Consider the following 19,553-nt stretch of genomic DNA (forward strand, 5'->3'; position numbering starts at 1 on the left):
AAAAAAAAAGTAGGCAGTTAATGCTAATGTACTAATGCTAGAGGGGTCTGGGGGCATGCCCTCCAAGAGAACTTTAAAATTTACATGCCTTCTGGTGCATTCTCATCGAACAAATGATGAACCATTTCCCTGTAAAATACTTGCAAAAGACGTCTGAAATTTCCTTCCAGATATGCATCAGTTGCCCCCTAAAAATGAAAAGTTCCTCCGATCATGATGCATTTTTGTTTTTATGTTCCTTTTGGTAAGAAAACACACTGGGTGAAATATTTTGACAAAATTCAAAAGTTTAATGGTGGCACCAGGAGCTCAAAGTTTTGGAAAAAGCTGCTATTTTATGACAAAATTTCGATCACTTTTTTCATGAAACATTATGGCACCTTATAGAGTATACCAAATATCTTAGATACTGTAGACAGTATGTCTAGAATGTCTAAAAATATTTGGAGGTTTATTTTAGGGTGTCACTAGCATTATCTATCAATGTTATAACCCTGGTTTTAAGCTTGCCGCCTATAGCCTCGGTCACAACCGGCCGTACGTGCTCCTGCGGCCGGTCTACGTGCAAAAAACCGCAAGAAACGCACGGAGGGCGCGCGTGTGACGCGCTGATTTTCGAGCCGTAGACTGGCCGCAGACCGGCCGCAGAGGTTCTTTGTCATGTCAAACAAACTCTATGGGCGCTTACGTTTTTTTCAGGTTGCAAGACAAACTTGCGGCCAATGCGCGTCTTTCTCCATGAACAAAAAAAACGCAGCGATTTGGGAAACGCCAAAAATCGCACGGCTAAAAAAAATCGTACGTCCGGTTGTGACCTAGGCTTATGCATATGCTAGCCCCTATTAAATGCAAATGTTCTTAACATGATCTCTGGGTCACAAGAAATCAATAAATGGAGTCCAACATTGTGATTCAAACCTTACGCGAAAACATAAAATAAGCGTTTTTTGGCAAAAAATGAACCTCATGGTGCCACCATTAGACTTTTGAATATGGTCAAAAAATTTTACAGGATGTCTTTATTGGTGAAAAGGAACACCCAAACAAAAATGCATCAGATTTTATGAAATTGAGGGCAACTGATGCACCCTAATGTGCTTGGCTTTCTCAGTTCCCCTTTGTAGTACGCTGCCTGGCTCTGTAACATAACTACATAGGCTGTGGTGTGGTCCAGCTCAGCCAATCAGAGCACGAGAATCGATCAACAAATAGAGCGTCACTTCCGGTCATGACCCGAATTGAAGACAATTTTGTGTTGAAATAATTGGATTTGCAGCAAATTATGGGCAGCGGAGATGATCTAAACGGCTTGAACAATGAAAGGCAAATTTTTATTTTCTTCTGGGATCGAGTAGCCAGTACAGACTGTCTGTGTAGGCGGAGAAAACCGCTGGTCGCCAGCGCTTGTAGACATCTCTGGTGCATCCAAATACATTAGGCTAATTCTGGATATTTTGCTTTAAGCTAGTTTTAAACCAATTAAACAGTTTTCTAATGCGTAGTGGACAAGACATGTCATCTCATTATCTCTAGCTGCTTTATCCTGTTCTACAGGGTCGCAGGCAAGCTGGAGCCTATCCCAGCTGACTATGGGTGAAAGGCGGGGTACACCAGTCGCCAGGTCATCACAGGGCTGACGCATAGACACAGACAACCATTCACACTCACATTCACACCTACGGTCAATTTAGAGTCACCAGTTAACCTAACCTGCATGTCTTTGGACTGTGGGGGAAACCGGAGCACCCGGAGGAAACCCACGCGGACACAGGGAGAACATGCAAACTCCACACAGAAAGGCCCTCGCCGGCTACGGGGCTCGAACCCGGACCTTCTACACCACCGTGCCGCCGTGGACAAGACATGGTTTTCAAAATCTCAGAAATCCTGTGCTGCTCGCAACATCTCCAAATTGCAGAACTGTACTGTTTTGTCAGTGTTTCGACATTTCTGCGTCTTCCTGATTTGTGAAAAGACAGTCTGTGATCTGTGCACTCGAAGGAATTCCCCGAGAAAATGTCCTGCTGTCTGCCTTATCGTGACCCGGCCAGTGTGTGTAGTGCAGCAGGCGGTGGCCGGATCGTGACCCGGCTGATGTGTGTAGTGCCGCAGGCGGTGGGAATCGGAATGAGTAGTGCATATTGTAGTTACAGCATCAAGGTGTGTCACACCACTGTGAAGCGCATGAAGTTAAATTTTTACCGGCGCACTAACTACAGCCTTAAGTTAATTAACATACCAAATGAAAACATGTTTTGTGAAAGTCAAGAAGGATCAGGTGTTTTTCTTTCATTTTACAGTTCTTACACCTTCTCCTTTGTCCACTCTTGGTAGTGTTTAGTTCTTTTACTTCTGACTCGGTCTTGTGAACACCTTAAAGTGCATATCACGGGTAAATTCAGGAGCAAGATGAATGTAATTCTCTTATTTTATATTAAACTTTGGTCAAATATCTGTCACGTTTTGCATTCTCTGCAATTTTTTTTTTTTTACCTTGCGCAATACCAGAAAAATTCAGCTGAAATCAAGCCATTTGAGGCGAATTGGTCCGCCTCTGAAAAAACTGGGCATTTGGATTTCCCGGGAAACATTGATTTTCGTGACGTCACGTGCGGGACGCCTCCTTCTGAATCCTACGTCAGCGCTGGTTTGTTTATGAGAAAACGACCTGGTGGTTTTCTGCACATTTCTTCAACGTTATCACGTAATTATTAAAATGGTTAACAGATGTATCGTAGGAGGGTGTAGCAACACCAATCATGATGGGATTAGTACTCATCGTTTCCCAAAAGACCGGACAATGAGAGAGAAACGGGAGCGCTTGGTCTACACAGGCTGTGCACTGAAACCGTGCAAAGCTCGCGCAGCCTGCTGGCACTTCTGTAGATAACATCACGAATCTGGCTCCAGACTCCCTCGGGATTTTTCCAGATGCGTTTTATTTTATTTTTTTCTGCTGTAGACAGATGGCCTTGTGCAAAATTACCCTTCTGGATGAGTGTGTAAAGGGACATACCGTATTTTCTGGACTATAAGCCGCTACTTTTTTCCTAGGTTTTGAACCATGCGGCTTATACAAAGGTGCGGCTATTCTGTGGATTTTTCTTCCACCGCTAGGGGCGCTCTAACCGGAAGTAGAATCAAAAATAAGAGAGACGAAAAATCAATGCAAAGAAGAATTAGCAGATCTTTAGCAGATAGAACACGCACGACAAATTACTAACTGGTAATTATTTTCAAATCCAGCGAAGATGATTAAAGTGACTTGTGGTTTCAAACACAGGAGAAATGAAGGTAAATAAATACCGGTTATTTTCTCTTGGTTCTGTTCCGTTTTAATCAGCGAAGTTGCTGCCGTGTTAAAAGGCACTGTTCGGAAAGAATCTGTTCAGGTACATACATGTACATTTACAGTACAAAATCGTTCTGTACATGCAGTAAATATCTAATTTTTCAACATGGATATCTGCGGCTTATAGCCCGGTGCGGCTTGTATATCTTTTTAAAAATAGAGCGGATGCGGCTTATATACAGGTGCGCTCTATAGTCCAGAAAATACGGTACTTTTCATCTAAAAAAATACGAAATTGGTCCAGAATATGCACTTTAACACTCCTATGTGCAACTAGTGTCGAAGTAGTTCGACAATCGTTCTAATTTTGCAAAGATCGCCAAGTTTTCTGTAAGTTTTTGCAAAAAGGATGTTAATCTGTTAAGGTATGAAAGATGCAAGACGGTTAACAATAACCTAGGTCTCTTCTGTTTGGGTGCCTTGTCTGTTGTTTTGTCCTGTTTCAGGGTGAGACAAGGACATGAAATGGGGGGGAGGGGGGATCATAATGGCACACACTAGTTTAATTAGAGACGATGGTATTGATGAGGATTTGTTAAATGCTTGGTGTGTTATTGATCAAATTGTAACACAAGTCATCAGTAGTGTGATGGGTTTTATGTTGACGAGGGTAAAACTGTTAACCAAAAGATTCACACTTTTGAGTTTGTACCATGACCAAGAAGAATCTAAGTTGTGAAGTTGCACGTTGCGTGTGGGTAAATCCAGTGCTGATGATCTGTCAAGGCGAATTAGATAGATGTGAGAGGTCAACGTTCAAGGATGTTGAGGTGTCTGACAACAAATGTGCGCGTATGAAGCCGTATTGTGGGCATGACACACTTTTTTTTTTTTTTTTTCCCCTCTCACCCACAGACATGGACATTACCATGTGACTGTACCACATAGTGAGGGTCTCTGTATAAATATACCAGGTATGACACATTTAGTGGGTTTTTTTTTCCTTCCTCTGCAAACCAAACCCCACAACAAGCTCATTTTAACGTTTGTTTCTGTTTTAGTCTGTGAAATGGTTATTGTAAGAACCGTTTGTTCGGTTGTGTGCTCATGCTTGCATGCAGCTTCTTGTGGCTGAAGCCTGTGTGGTTTCTATAGAGATGCAGCCCACATGACGGTAGAGGCTTTGACAGCAGGCCTCGTCTATATTAAGACACTTCTGTCTGTATCAGCACAGTCGCGCTTTAAACGAATGACCGCTGACTAACTTTCAGAAATGATAACGCTTCGTGTAGGAGTGGATGAATCGCTAGCTCGGGTGCCTGCAGCGTTCCCCCTGGGCTCTGAAAAATAGTCTTCACTTTTTATCTTGAAAAATCAAGTCAAAGAAGTGTTCTTCACGTTTTCTTATTCTTTTTTTTCCCCCCTTCACTCAGTCTGTTTTTTTTTCTTCGTTACCGACTTATCAAAGTGGACTTAATGCAGGTTTATCCCAACCAAACTGGCACAATTCAAATATTTGTACAGATACAGCTAGGCCTCTCTATTACACAAAAAATACACACACACAGTGGGGCAAAAAAGTATTGTCAGTCACCAATTGTGCAAGTTCTCCCACTTAAAAAGATGAGAGAGGCCTGTAATTTTCATCATAGGTACACTTCAACTATGAGAGACAGAATGAGAAAAAAAAATCCAGAAAAATCACATTGTCTGATTTTTAAAGAATTTATTTGCAAATTATGGTGGAAAATAAGTATTTGGTCAATAACAAAAGTTCATCTCAATACTTTGTTATATACCCTTTGTTGGCAATGACAGAGGTCAAACGTTTTCTGTAAGTCTTCACAAGGTTTTCACACACTGTTGCTGGTATTTTGGCCCATTCCTCCATGCAGATCTCCTCTAGAGCAGTGATGTTTTGGGGCTGTCGCTGGGCAACACGGACTTTCAACTCCCTCCAAAGATTTTCTATGGGGTTGAGATCTGGAGACTGGCTAGGCCACTCCAGGAACTTGAAATACTTCTTACGAAGCCACTCCTTCGTTGCCCGGGCGGTGTGTTTGGGATCATTGTCATGCTGAAAGACCCAGCCACGTTTCATCTTCAATGCCCTTGCTGATGGAAGGAGGTTTTCACTCAAAATCTCACGATACATGGCCCCATTCATTCTTTCCTTTACACGGATCAGTCGTCCTGGTCCCTTTGCAGAAAAACAGCCCCAAAGCATGATGTTTCCACCCCCATGCTTCGCAGTAGGTATGGTGTTTTTTGGATGCTACTCGGCATTCTTTCTCCTCCAAACATGACAAGTTGAGTTTTTACCAAAAAGTTCTATTTTGGTTTCATCTGACCATATGATATTCTCCCAATCCTCTTCTGGATCATCCAAATGCTCTCTAGCAAACTTCAGACGGGCCTGGACATGTACTGGCTTAAGCAGGGGGACACGTCTGGCACTGCAGGATTTGGGTCCCTGGCGGCGTAGTGTGTTACTGATGGTAGCCTTTGTTACTTTGGTCCCAGCTCTCTGCAGGTCATTCACTAGGTCCCCCCGTGTGGTTCTGGGATTTTTGCTCACTGTTCTTGTGATGATTTTGACCCCACGGGGTGAGATCTTGCGTGGAGCCCCAGATCGAGGGAGATTATCAGTGGTCTTGTATGTCTTCCATTTTCTAATAATTGTTCCCACAGTTGATTTCTTCACACCAAGCTGCTTACCTATTGCAGATTCAGTCTTCCCAGCCTGGTGCAGGTCTACAATTTTGTTTCTGGTGTCCTTTGACAGCTCTTTGGTCTTGGCCATAGTGGAGTTTGGAGTGTGACTGTTTGAGGTTGTGGACAGGTGTCTTTTATACTGATAACGAGTTCAAACAGGTGCCATTAATACAGGTAACGAGTGGAGGACAGAGGAGCCTCTTAAAGAAGTTGTTACAGGTCTGTGAGAGCCAGAAACCTTGCTTGTTTGTAGGTGACCAAATACTTATTTTACCGAGGAATTTACCAATTAATTCATTAAAAATCCTACAATGTGATTTCCTGGATTCTTTCCCCCCCATTCTGTCTCTCATTGTTGAAATGTACCTATGATGAAAATTACAGGCGCCTCTCATCTTTTTTGGTGGCTGATTAAAGACTTTTTTTGCCCGTGTGTGTGTGTGTGTGTGTGTGTGTGTTTTTTTATTTATTTATATATATATATATATATATATATATATATATATATATATATATATATATATATATATGCTCCACTCCAGCCTCTGATAGCCCTGTGCACCATCAAGCTAAAATAAACCTCTTTAGTTTGAGCTTCGAAGTCCTTCCCACGCCGTGTGGTGCATAGGGTGGCGCTGATGTCTGTTTCCGTAGCCCTCGGCCTCTCGTCTATTACATAGCTAGGGTTACAGTGGAGGGCTAGTCCTTTGGTAACCGCAAGAGTTTGACTCCCCACTCGCATCTGTATTGCAGCGTGCCTTGCCAGACGGCAGTAGGTACCTTTTTTTTTATTTATTATTTTTTTATGATGGCCTTTGGTATGGCCCGACCGTGAGTAGAACTCGCGATCTCCTGATCGGGAGGCGGACACGCTAACCACTAGGCCACTCACCGGTATACTAGTTTGAGCTTACTGAAGGTTATTTAGCATGGAATTGTTCAAAAGGGGTATTAGGACTCCCTTTCGCCTTTACTTCAACACAAAACTTGATTTACAATTGAACAGAGTCGAGAAGAATCTGGGAACAACCGACAGTGAAGGAATTCAAATTTCCTGTCGATTTATGAACCGAGCACAGAATGATGGGGCATTTTTCATCATACGTTCACCACAGGAACTCGACACGCCACGTTCTCTGAAATATGGCTCCCTTCAGTCGCTTGCTGGCTGACAGCACTTTCACTTTTTTCATGTACCCCTGTATTCTTGACACCGTATGATGTGCTGGGGGACAGTAGGGGATCTGAGCATGCCTCCCCCATGCCTGTTTCAGTGCTTGAAGAAGCCCACCCAAAAAAACTTCATCAGCTTAGATCGCGCCATTGTTCGGTTCACACAGAGATAATTACACTGACACACTGCGATTGGTCAGAAGCTTGGTGCTCATTTGGTCATCGTGTAGTTGATTTTTATTGGTCACTTCTTCAAGCACGTGCTCATTGTTTACACTCTGGCTTCCCGCCGTCTCTTCTCTGCAGTTGGATTTTGGCAAACGGAAGGATTTGTGGAGGGATTTCGATAAAAGATGACTTGATTATGACATACATTCGTCATTGTGACGACTGCTAGTCATTTTCTCTTCGTCACTGATGGATTACATTTGTCAATGACGAGCGTGACGAGCGCCAGCGGGAACCCTGTGCCTGAGACGAGCAGGTTCCAGATCAGTTTTTCATTCCCAGGATGATCACTTGACAACCTGAGAAAGAAAAAACACTTCCTGTTGATCTTTGCATAGTGTTTTTTTCATTTGATGCGTTTGTTAAAATGTAGCTCCAATCGGTTCATATAGTTGTTCCTTTTTGGTTCGTGCACACCTTGTTGCTGTGGCGACGGTGTGCTACTCATTTTCCAAATCCCTCCCGGATGTGGCCTGGAATGTTGTCTGGAACTATTTTCAATCACGAACATGAAGCAGTGAGTAAACTGTGCAGAACACAATCCGATACTTTAATACTCGCACAGCATACGGTCACATAACATTTACGTACTTCATCAAGTGAAAATGAGGACCCGAGGCCAAGAAAGGTCTTTATATGCAACAAGAGAACACCACATCTCGCAGCCCATCCTGTATGTTATTGCTTTGCTGGTCCATATACAGCCTGTGAGGTGGCTTCTTGCACAAGGGTTTGGAGTCGATCTGTCAATCTCTCTCTCTCTGCTAATTTGATTCACATAGAGTTCCATGTTGAGACACTTCAGTTCTGTGAGCCTTGAGCGCTTATAGCTCTTTTGCACCAGCATAGTGGTTTGTGCAAGTGTTGGTGTGGAGCCAGTTCTGCCTTGGTGCCTTTTGAGAACCGGCCTTTGTTTTTGACAGGTTCGGGAACTGAACGGTGTGTGGCGAAAGTTGGTTATTATCGTTGAAATGTTACCGGGGTAACATTTACGGGGGAAAAATCTTGCAGTCGCCCCTCCCATAACCACTGATGATGGTGGTTTCAGCTTTTGGACCAGCAATTTTGTAGTGCCGTGCCAATGCCAGCTTTTTGACACTGGGACCAGTCTTTTTCAGGTGAAATGCGTCGAGACGGTTCTAGGTAAGGCAACGATACCATGTTGGTGGAAAAGGGCCGTTAGACATATATATTCTATCCACATTCACTGGATATGAGTAATCACCTGCTCTGACTGGCTGCTCTACTACTAGGATATCAACTCCTATACCGTGAGTAGAGAAAAACAAAACGGCGGAGCATATTGCTGAATCAGCCGAGGAAGAAATAAAAAGTAGACTCGAAAACAAAACCCTCAAAAATACAACCAAAAAAACCCCCCAACAAAATATGGAATGAAAGTATTTGATGGTAAGAACATACCTTTTTTAGTTTTCAAAAATTATTATAGCATTTTTCACAAATTGCTACCGTCATTTCGTTTACATTCTAAGTGGAAATGATTTTATCAGATGTTTTGTATAAAGTTTTTATTTATCGAATTTACTAAAAATAAAAATACTCTTTCTCAAAATCCAGTGAATGTGGATGGAATAAGGCAAGGCAAGTTTATTTATATAGCACATTTCATACACAATGGCAGTTCAATGTGCTTTACAGAAGTAAAAACAAAAACAATAAACAATAGAGAAATAAAATTACATAATTTTATCTTTATTCTAAAAGAATTAATTAAAAGAATTAAAAGAAAATAATAAGAATTAAACAATAGTAGAAATAAAATATTAAAATGCCAAAAAGAAAAAGGAGAAAAAGAAAAAAAAAACTAGCAGAATAAAATAGAATAAAGTTAAAGTAAATTTAAAACATGCAGAGAAAGTAAAGATTATAAAAAATGTAAAAAATATTAATTATTTAACAGAAAGCATCTGAAAACAGCTTGGTCTTTAACCTAGATTTGAAGCTGCCAACAGCAGGAGCATTTTTAATGTCCTCTGGCAGTTGGTTCCATAACTGTACTGCATAGTAGCTAAAAGCTGCTTCACCACACTTTGTTATAATATATATATATATATATATATATATATATATATATATATATATATATATAATGTTATAATAATAAAAGTTATTCCACTCAATCTCATCGTACATGGCTTATAGACAACTCTGTGCTACGCGCCTCGTCAGCTATCAGCTCATGTACGACTCAATTTCGTGGAATAACTGTTAAACATACAGTATAGGTCAGATTAATGAAAGTGTCATGGTTTCAAATAAAGTAATTCGTAATGTTTATTTTATTAGTATTCTGCTGCCATGCAAAGGCATTTTTTTTTTTTTTTTTTATCGGTCACAAAAGACGATCCAATCCCGTCACCTATTCGCTATTGGACCGTCTTTTGCCACCGACACAATGTGCAAATCCTGCCATTTGCCTTTGCATAGCAGTGTGGGTATCTGTGTTTTTTAATAAAGTTAAACAAGTTGAATTGTAAATGTATGTGTGTGGGGTTTTTTTGTTTGTTTTTTGCCGTTGTTAATAGCAATTTCCTAAAGTGTTAACCGAATACAGGCACAAGCCTACTATAATGTATCGCTCTTTTTCCACAAAAAAGCCCCCAAAATGATTAACGTTGTTCTTTAAGGTTGAGATGGTGGGATGAGCATTTGCGCCTCTGATATGGAAATCATATTTATACAATCAAACCCTTCCCTGCTTTCCAACAGACCAGAAGCCTTTGCTGCAAAAATATGCTCTTCAACCAGTCACATTGCCAAAGAGTAAGCATACTCCCCATACCAGAGAATTCCTCCCGGACCCCACCCCACCCCTCCTCCACTCCTCCCCTCGTCGTCCGATTCCAACCTTGATTACAAGTGTCTGCTCGCTGTCTCTTCCACTTTCATTCAGAGGCCGAGATGCCCCGCTTGCAGAATAATCATTCTTAATTGTGCCGTCCTTATTGATTCAGGGTAATTATTATTTATTCTGAAAAGATCAGGCTAATTCCAGACACCATTTTAGTCGAGGCAGTGGCAGCTTGGTGGTTTACGTTCAGTGTTTGGACCCTTAATCAAGCCTGCCTGCCTGGTTCTCAGTACGTCTGCTTGCTCTTTGGATCGATTGTAAAAGATATTGTAGTAAGCAAAACGTTTTTTGAGAAGGTAGAGCTGGGCAATGCAGTGGTGTAATACTGATTTTATAGATTGTGTGAGAACATTTTTCAGAGATTTCAGGTATTTCACGATTTTAATTTTTTATACACTGATTGGAAGTTGACAGCGTAATGTTTGTTATATCCCGCCCAAACAAAGTTTGGCGGGGGATATAGAAACTGGTTCTGTCCGTCCAGTTTTTGTTTCCGGGCCATATCTTTAAAACTACTGAAGATATCGTCATGGAAGTTTGTATAAATATCAACCAACATGTGAACTGGTGCCTTTTGCTATTTTGGATTTAAAAAAAAAAAAAAAGTATTTTTCAAATTTTTACATTTAAAAAAAAAAATAGATTTTGTCTTAGTTTCTAAGAGCAATGTTCATTTCCGGAGTGTATATCCAAAACTATTCATGATATGGATTTGAAACTTGGTATACATGTTAACAAGGTGAAGTAGATGTGCCTTTTCATACTAGGACATTTGAGAAATTAATTTTTCGTGTTTCCATGGAAACGGTTTCAGACTTGGTCTCTCAGGTTAGTCTTGGGGTAGGTTTTGTTTCCGGAGCAGAACTTGAAAAATGTGACAAATAATATCTTGAAACTTGGTATATAGTTGGTATACAGGGCGGGGGATATAGAGGACTCCGTCTTCTTGTTCATTTAAATTTTTGTACTGAATCTTTAAAATTATGCATTGCATTTTTATTGTATTTTTTGAATTATTATTATTATTATTTGTGATGATGCAAACAGCTGTTTTGAAAAGGGTACATTTGCTGACCCAAGTACAAATACTCTGAATTACTAAATGAGACTCTGGCTGGAGTCTCATCGCATCGCTCCTGTGGAGGACGGCCCCATACGGACAGTTGAAAGTCACACTTGGAAGATGCTCTGGACTCTTACAGTAATGCTTTTATGGCTGAGGACTACAGTTGTCATGAACAGTTTTGCACTCAAGGTTCCATCGATGAAGAGTTTATAACATCAACGAAACTGACTTCATGTTAAAACTGTTAATGTTATAATCATGTTATCTGTTATCACCCAAATGAGGATGGGTTCCCTTTTGAGTCTGGTTCCTCTCGAGGTTTCTTCATGAGTTTTTCCTTGCCACCATCGCCACAGGCTTGCTCATTGGGGATAGTCAAAGTCCCTTCCCAAGCCATGTGGCACCGATCTCCGTTTCCGTAGCCCTCGGCCTCTCGCCTATTACATAGCTAGGGTTACAGTGGGGGGCTAGTCCTCTGGTAACCACGAGAGTTTGACTCCCCACTCGCATCTGTATTGCAGCGTGCCTTGCCAGACGGCAGTTGGTACCATTTTTATGATGGTCTTTGGTATGACTCTACCGTGAGTAGAACTTGCGATCTTCCGAAAGGCGGACACGCTAACCATTAGGCCAACTCGCGGTTTTCATTGGGGATAGATTAGGGATAAAATTGGCTCATGTTTAAAGTCATTTAAATTCTGTAAAGCTGCTTTGCAACAATGTCTGTTGTTAAAAGCACTATAAAAAAAATAGTGGTCCAAGCTTGCTTCAACTAGAAACTCTGCTGTCCAAAGAAATAACCAAGCACTATTTATTTTATTCAAACGGTTATTCATACAAGACTTCCAACATGATTTTTGTTCTGCGATTCTAACAATTTTCAGATCACTTCAGTGCTAAACTGTTTGATGTAAGTATAATGATGTAGCCCTGCTGGATGGATTGTTATTAACCTTTTTTTTTTTTTTTCTTCTTCCCCCCTTCATGAAACAGTGGTAGTGTAATGATACCACATTTGATTAAATTCGTGCCTTTTTGGTAAGGCATCTGTCAAATAAAATCTTTATTTAATTCATTTTTTGTTGTTGCTGTTTGCAAGATGAGTTCCTGAAAACCTTTCTAATCGGATGTCATTTAAGGAAGTGAAACACGACCCTGTACATTGCGGCGTTTCAACTGATGTTTTGCATACTTCCGTAATGTAGAGCTCATTCAAATGATCAGGTTTTAGATTTGTGAAACTATTCTTCAACTGTGTAATATTCAAGTTCACACAATGTTCATCAAAGATCTCACAGCATTATTTGGTCATAGGATTTGTCTTAAAAGCTAGTTTCTATTTATTGGAAAAACCTACAGACCTGCTAATTCATGCAGTTCTCCAATCAGCTGATCAAGTGTTAGCAGTACAATGCATAGAATCCTGCAGATACAGGTCGAGAGCTTCAGTGAATGTTCACTAGGGTGCATCAGTTGCCCTTACTTTCATAAAATCTGATGCATTTTTGTTTGGGTGTTCCTTTTCACCAATAAAGACATCCTGTAAAATTTTTTGACCATATTCAAAAGTCTAATGGTGGCACCATGAGGTTCATTTTTTGCCAAAAAACGCTTATTTCATGTTTTCGCGTAAGGTTTGAATCACAATGTTGGACTCCGTTTATTGATTTCTTGTGACCCAGAGATCATGTTAAGAACCTTTGCAAGGGATTGAGAAGCATTAATGTGATTCATAATACATTTTGTATTGTTTAAAAGTAGTTGAACAATGATTCAATGAACAGCTAAAACTCAAACTGTGCTTGATAATATATTTAGAATATGTACTAAAAATGTGTATCTAAGATATTTGGTATACTCTATAAGGTGCCATAATGTTTCATGAAAAGTGATGGAAATTTTGTCATAAAATAGCAGCTTTTTCCATAACTTTGAGCTCCTGGTGCCACCATTAAACTTTCGAATTTTGTCAAAATATTTCACCCAGTGTGTTTTCTTATCAAAAGGAACATAAAAACAAAAATGCATCATGATCGGAGGAACTTTTCATTTTTAGGGGGCAACTGATGCACCCTAATGTTCACGTAAATCGTAAAACATCAGGAACTGAACAGTTAAAAACATCACCCAGTCTTTTTTCAGTATTCAGATGTTTTGTTTTGGTGAGCCTGTGCCTGCTGTTGTCTCAGGTTTCTGTTCTTCGCTGACCGGACTGGAACTTTATGTGATCTGCTGCTGTTGTAGCCCATCTGCCTCAAGGTTCAACATTTAGTGTGTTCCGAGATGCTTTGTTGCTCATCACGGGTGGAAAGAGTGATTATTTGAGCTACTGTAGCCTTCTTGTTTGCTTGCACCAGTCTGGCCGTTCTTCTATGACCTCGCTCATCAAGGGGTTTCCGCCCACAGAATCGATTTTGGGGGGTTGGGGGGTGTTTCTGCACCATTGTATGTCAAGTCTAGAGGTGTGTGTGTGTGTGTGTGTGTGTGTGTGTGTGTGTGAGAAAATCCCAGGAGATCAACAGTCTCTGAAACACTCAGACCAGCCCATCTGGCACCAACAACCATGCCAAGGTCAAAGTCATTGTGATCACATATTTTTCCCTGATCTGACATTCGTTGTGAACATGAACCGAAGCTCTTGAACTGTATTTGGAATTTATGCATTGCGCTGCATGCATATAATAAGGGAAACCATATAATTGAAAGATTTTTATCCTCGAAATCAAATTGAAGGTTCAAAATGGCTGCCATTATGGCTTTTAGTATCATCATGTACTTACTCATTTTTATAACAGTAGGTCATACAGTACCAGAAACCAGATTATAGCCGATTGTCTGTAGGTAGATCTGTGGGGATTGGTTTTTCCTCAAATGAGTCCTTTGTGTATCAGGATCTAGCCATTTGTTTACTTGTGGTTGCTTATCAGTATGGAGACCTTTTAGCCCTGGTCACATGCGACTTCTGATCATTTCCCGTTATCTTTTTCCTTATGAGGCAATTTCTGTTCAAGAACTGTGACACATTGACTAGAACGATCCATGTCTATTTCATTTTCATTGTCATCACTGATGTCTGTTTGGGGGTTGATGGCTCCAACTTTGTCTTTTTTGTCTTGACACTTGATCTCACAGTCAGATCCATGGCATTAAAATGGCATTTATTCTCCCTCTTTTGTGCCAAGTATCAGGACCCCACTGGGTTCGGAAATGCGTCGTGTTTATGCGAGCAATGAGCCTGACAGAAATGCCTGGTAAGTGCGCCTTCCTCTTCATCTGTACTCCATGATAGCAGGCTGGGGTTCAACAACTCAAGTCATCAGCAACTGAACCAAGCAATGGAAATTAAACGTAGATAAATTAACATCTTGTGTTCAATATAGGGGTGATTGAGTAAAAAAATACCGGTTAAAGATGCAAATGTCCATGTGCTACAAGAGGTGGCGTTTATACAGAATTCAAATTGATGCTCAGTAAAGCTGGTAGTGTACTTCAAACAAGGAAAGAACAAAATGCAAATGAACCACCGCTGACGCTCAGTCCTCATTATACTAAAAAAAAAAAAAGGCCATATGGTTTTGAGATGCAAGTAGAGCCGACTACATGACACGATTTTAAGCACGGTGTTCAACTTTAAAAACAATGCAGGTATGCCAGCATCTATGGTTTAGCTGTACCATTTACGACTTTACCACTACAGTAACCAAGTGGGTGGGGCTGTGAGCTCTTTGCTCAGTGGAAAGGGAAAAAAAAAATTGAGAGAACATACCAGACTTGTGCCTCACTGTTTACTTAGTGTTACTTGGCACACACAATTTTTAAAAAAAAAAAAAAATAGAGCTGTCTCGCCTACTGACATATTTTTTGGCTTTTGTCTTATCATTCTGTTTGCTAGGATTGTCATGTTCGCAATATTGGTATGTGTGGCAGTGCAGAAAGAGATGCGTTGGTTTATTTTTGTAAAATAAGAACTAGAGAAAGCTGAGAAAACAAACGGAGCCAGGACTCGAACTGCCACTCTGTCCAGTGACTCGAGGCCACGTGAGATTTTTGGCCAATCACAGAATGGGGGGCGACTCTGAATCGGCGATTATCGGTTTTGTTTGCGAGGTGTCGCACGCTAAGTTGCGTTGAGTATACCACCAGCTTTTCCGTTAACTAAGTATTCACAGCCACTGCTTGTAGATGTCCATTCTTTTAAACAAATCCGATTAGTCATTTGTCAAACATCAAACTTTTCACAAGACATTTATCTGGAATATTGACACAGTTTTGGCATTCGTAATATTCGGGTTAGTAATTTCATCCCTAAACGAACAAAGCTCCTGAATTAATGATGTTCTAGTAACTCGGAGATTGATTAAGGTTCACTTGCTGTCTTGCTGAAATTTGACCCCAGGTCTGCTCGTGCCTGTTGATGTGCATGTTGTCTCCACATATTTGTGTGTGTGCGTGCATGTTTGTCACTTGTGTGTGTTGTTGTGTTGTGCTGTGCTTGTGCTCCTGCAGTGTGCTGTCTAATCCCTCCAGAATGTACAGTTGTTCTATAGCAGTATTACCAAGTTCTCTATACGGGCCCGTTTCTGAGGATTAGGCTTTGTGTATAATTAGCATTGAAGTGCTTCCTTGTTTCTTCAAGGCAAAGGTATCTGTGCATCATTGAACGAAAGCGGCTTTATAGTGGGAAGTTAGGGATGTGGAGCAGCTTGAGCAAGAACATTCCCTGCACTGCAGGACTACAGACTAAAAGCCAACAGTCATTCTTTTTAAATATTTGACTCTATTTGCCAACAGGTTCATTAAGATCTAATTTTGGTAAAGTTTCCACAACAAAATCACAATACATGTTATTTACCAGCTGGGAGGTCCGTATCATGAAATACCGTGACCGAGGTCTTGAAAGTACTGAGCGAGGCCCTCTGGGCCGAGGTCAGTATTCAAGGCTGAGGTCACGGTATTTCACCATACAGACCGACCTTAAGCTGGTAAATAATATATTTATTTTTTTCTTTACCAAATTCTAACAGAAAACGAGAGCGCCCGAAAGGGAAAACCGAGCCGAGGCGAGCCGCCATTTTGAATCCTCATTCACGGCTGTAATGCAAATGGCTTCCTCCTCGGTATACAAGTGCACTTCCATGGCAGGAAAAAAAACATTTTGCCGCCTATGTAGTCCCCTCTTTATACAAAATTGAGTCATTCAGGATTCAGCCATGTTTCTGCTCGGCGTTACCAAGTTACAGGTTTTTAGCTTTTTCCTGAAATGTTTTCTTTTATTTCTTCTTCTTCAGGGTAGTAAAACTTGCTTTCGCTATGAACACTGTCGTTATCACTATCCATGTTGTAAAATTAATGCTATTCTCCTGAGAAATGCTGGCAAAGATTTATAAGATTTTTGATAATCTTATAAATAAATCTTATTTTAAAAAAACGATAAATATTGACAAAAAAATGCTACTATGTTTGTTGTCGTTCTGAACGAGCGAGTCGCCAGAGGTCCGTAACCGGGGTCCGTATCGTAGGATACAGACCCGCTTGCCAGCCAATCAGCGCACAAGATTTGATGGAAACCGCACCGCGAAAAAAAAAAAAGGAAATTATTTGCCAGATATTTATGGAAAGAACTCTGTTGTAAGGTTTTTTTCTTGTGTATTTAATGTTATAGAAAAGTTTTTTCTTGCCAATTCTGACCCCCTACTATATGACCGCTACCAATCCAGGGAGGGTGAGGCAAACGTACGTCCACCAAGACGTGAAGCTAACCACGTCTTTTCAAACTGTTGCTCATGCTGTGTCTCAGAGCATCATACCACTCTTCAGGGAAATTGCTGTTTGCCCTCTTCCACATGCATGAGTTCACACATGCTGACGATTGCCTCGTGTCACTGTTGCCCCTTTTCGACCAACAGGGAACGGGTTCTTGAACCAGTTCCATTCAGGATTCTTTGAACCTTGGTGCCAACTCGTGAGCCAGCCCACGTTTTCACCAGTTTTGAGTAGAATTGTTGTAATCAAGGATCCATGTAATCATGAATGGACTGTGTTGCAGAACAGGAGTAAACAGTAGTAGCAAGATGGCGGTGCACATTGATTTGATTGATTACCTCTGAGCTTTCGTTCTGTTATTGCAGATATTTGTTTTCAGTCTATTTCTTCTGAAGATGTATACTTTTCCATTGCGTTCTCCATTACTGCATTTCTTCTGCAAACTAATTACACACCCACTGATGTCACGGTTTGTGCTGGAAAAACCAGCTGTATGTTGATTCCAGCTGGGAACCAATTTATTTTTGGCCGAAATGCTCCGAGCAGTTCAAAATTTGTCCGAACAAAAACCAAGCCTATTCCCTTTTGGCTGAAAAAGGGAATGTAATTCACAGGGGAGAATTTTTAGCCTAGTAAACTAGACCCACCCGCCTAGCGGCCAAAAATATTTTTGCCTAGCGAGTGGGTCTAGCCTCGCACCATATAAACAAAAACACCCCGGGCATCAAATCGTGCCCGCCAATCACAACGCAAGGTTTTTGTTTGGATTCTTTGGGCGGGCTTTTGCAGGAGTGACGACAAAGCTGCGCGACGCTGGAGAAAGCACAACAGGAAAGATGGCTACGGCTAGTGAACAGCGCGCGTTTGACTCCGCTTTGGAATCAGTTTTAGAAGAATTAGACTTGGAGTTTTCGTTGAAGCATGAGCAGGAAGAGGCTCTTTGCTCATTCCTTTTCAAGAAGGACGTTTTCGCTGTTTTGCCGACCGGCTATGGCTAAGTCTGATCTACCAGCTGGCTCCGCTCGTAGCCAAAAGGATGGGGCTAGTTTGTGCAGTACGAAAAATTAATAAACAGCTTTGAAACATTACTTTTTGATTGTTTCTTATTTTCCCGTTATTTTAAATTTAAGGGAAATTATTTCACCAAACACCACTAAATAAAAACTCTCAAAAACAGTTTAAGCAAACACTTGAAAAACACTTGAAAAACATGAGTGTATGTTAAGTATGTGGTACAGACTCCAAACTTGTGGTCATTATCTCCAAACTTCTTAATATCTAGAACCTGTTTATTAATTAATGCGCATTTTGAAAAATTATTTCAAGGCCTCCCCCACTGCGCGCTCTGACTACGTCACAGTCACTGTTGCGCTGATTGGTCAGAGCGTTGGCCTATACGCACAGAGACAGTTTGAAAGACAGCGGTTTGTTCCACCCCCACCCTTCAGAAATGTCTACGGATCGAGGCCAGACTAAATATTCACATTTAGTCTGGCTTGCCAGGCTAGAGAATTTTTACAATAGTTAAGTTCTACATGCTAATGTAGTAGAACGTGCACTGTCGTCCAAGCCATGCTGTTGTAGCAAATTAATCAGTTGCTTTTGACGAATTAGTGTAAATGCTCTTAAACCCATTCGTGCCAATTAGAGGTGTGACAATTAATCGATCCGTTTCAAGCCGCGACTTCAAAAATCGATTAAAATTTAATGACTCACGATTCACTAACACTACCTAATTTCATCCCGATAACCCGAGATGCATAACAAATTTCATCAAACGGCGTAATTTTGATATTGAAAATTCGATTCGGTATCCGGAGTAATTTTGTAACGTGGACGCAGCCATGTTTGTGGTTGCTATAGCAATCTCGCGAGATCATGCATTGCTTTGTGAACAACATGGCGGACGACTCGGAAGCCACCGGCTTTTAAAAGCCCAGTTTGACGGCATTTCTTACAAATCTCAGTGCCTTCTGTACTCTCTGGATGATGAATGTTGTGTCTCAAGAGGTGGCATTCACTTTCACACAAGTGACTGTATTTTTGTGTTTTAAAAGATTGAGACAAGTCATGAAGTTTTCATAGCTTTTTTTTTCTTAGTATTTTGCGGTTTGAAAATTTAAAATGTGCCAAAAATGACTGAACTGTGATTCATTCAAAGTCAATGGAGTGACTGGAGTCTGAATAAAGACTACAAAGGTAACATGACTTGTTTGGTTTTTATTACTTTACATTTCTAGGCTGATAGTTAACAGAATATTGACAATGATTTGCCTCAGTTATAGAACAGTGGACAGAAAATAGGAATCGAATCGTGAAAAAACTGAATCATCACACTTCTAATGTAAATATGGCTTAAACGTACATAAGTGAGCAATTTTAACTTCAGGTCGATTAACTGATGTGTCTGTTTTGACCAACCCATTAGTCAACATTATTTATCT

The 19,553-nt window shown here is 40.7% G+C and overlaps 1 protein-coding gene across 11 annotated transcripts in view; it reads left to right on the plus strand.

The window, feature by feature from the left end:
• arhgap33 (Rho GTPase activating protein 33) overlaps positions 1-19,553 on the plus strand; it is a 121,303-nt gene that overhangs the window by 22,520 nt on the left and 79,230 nt on the right. For 4 of the 11 annotated variants that reach the window (XM_060900208.1, XM_060900207.1, XM_060900214.1 and 1 more), the window contains exon 2: positions 14,479-14,597. The exons of 2 other annotated variants lie outside the window; for them this stretch is intronic. In XM_060900208.1, coding sequence (XP_060756191.1) covers positions 14,498-14,597 — 100 coding nt within the window. In that variant the 5' untranslated portion in view covers positions 14,479-14,497. The remainder of the gene's footprint in view (positions 1-14,478; positions 14,598-19,553) is intronic. 5 more of the 11 variants (XM_060900209.1, XM_060900212.1, XM_060900216.1 and 2 more) reach the window with 2 other exon arrangements.

The sequence above is a fragment of the Neoarius graeffei genome, chromosome 19 (assembly GCF_027579695.1).
Source record: "Neoarius graeffei isolate fNeoGra1 chromosome 19, fNeoGra1.pri, whole genome shotgun sequence".
In the NCBI taxonomy this organism is placed as follows: Eukaryota; Metazoa; Chordata; class Actinopteri; order Siluriformes; family Ariidae; genus Neoarius; species Neoarius graeffei.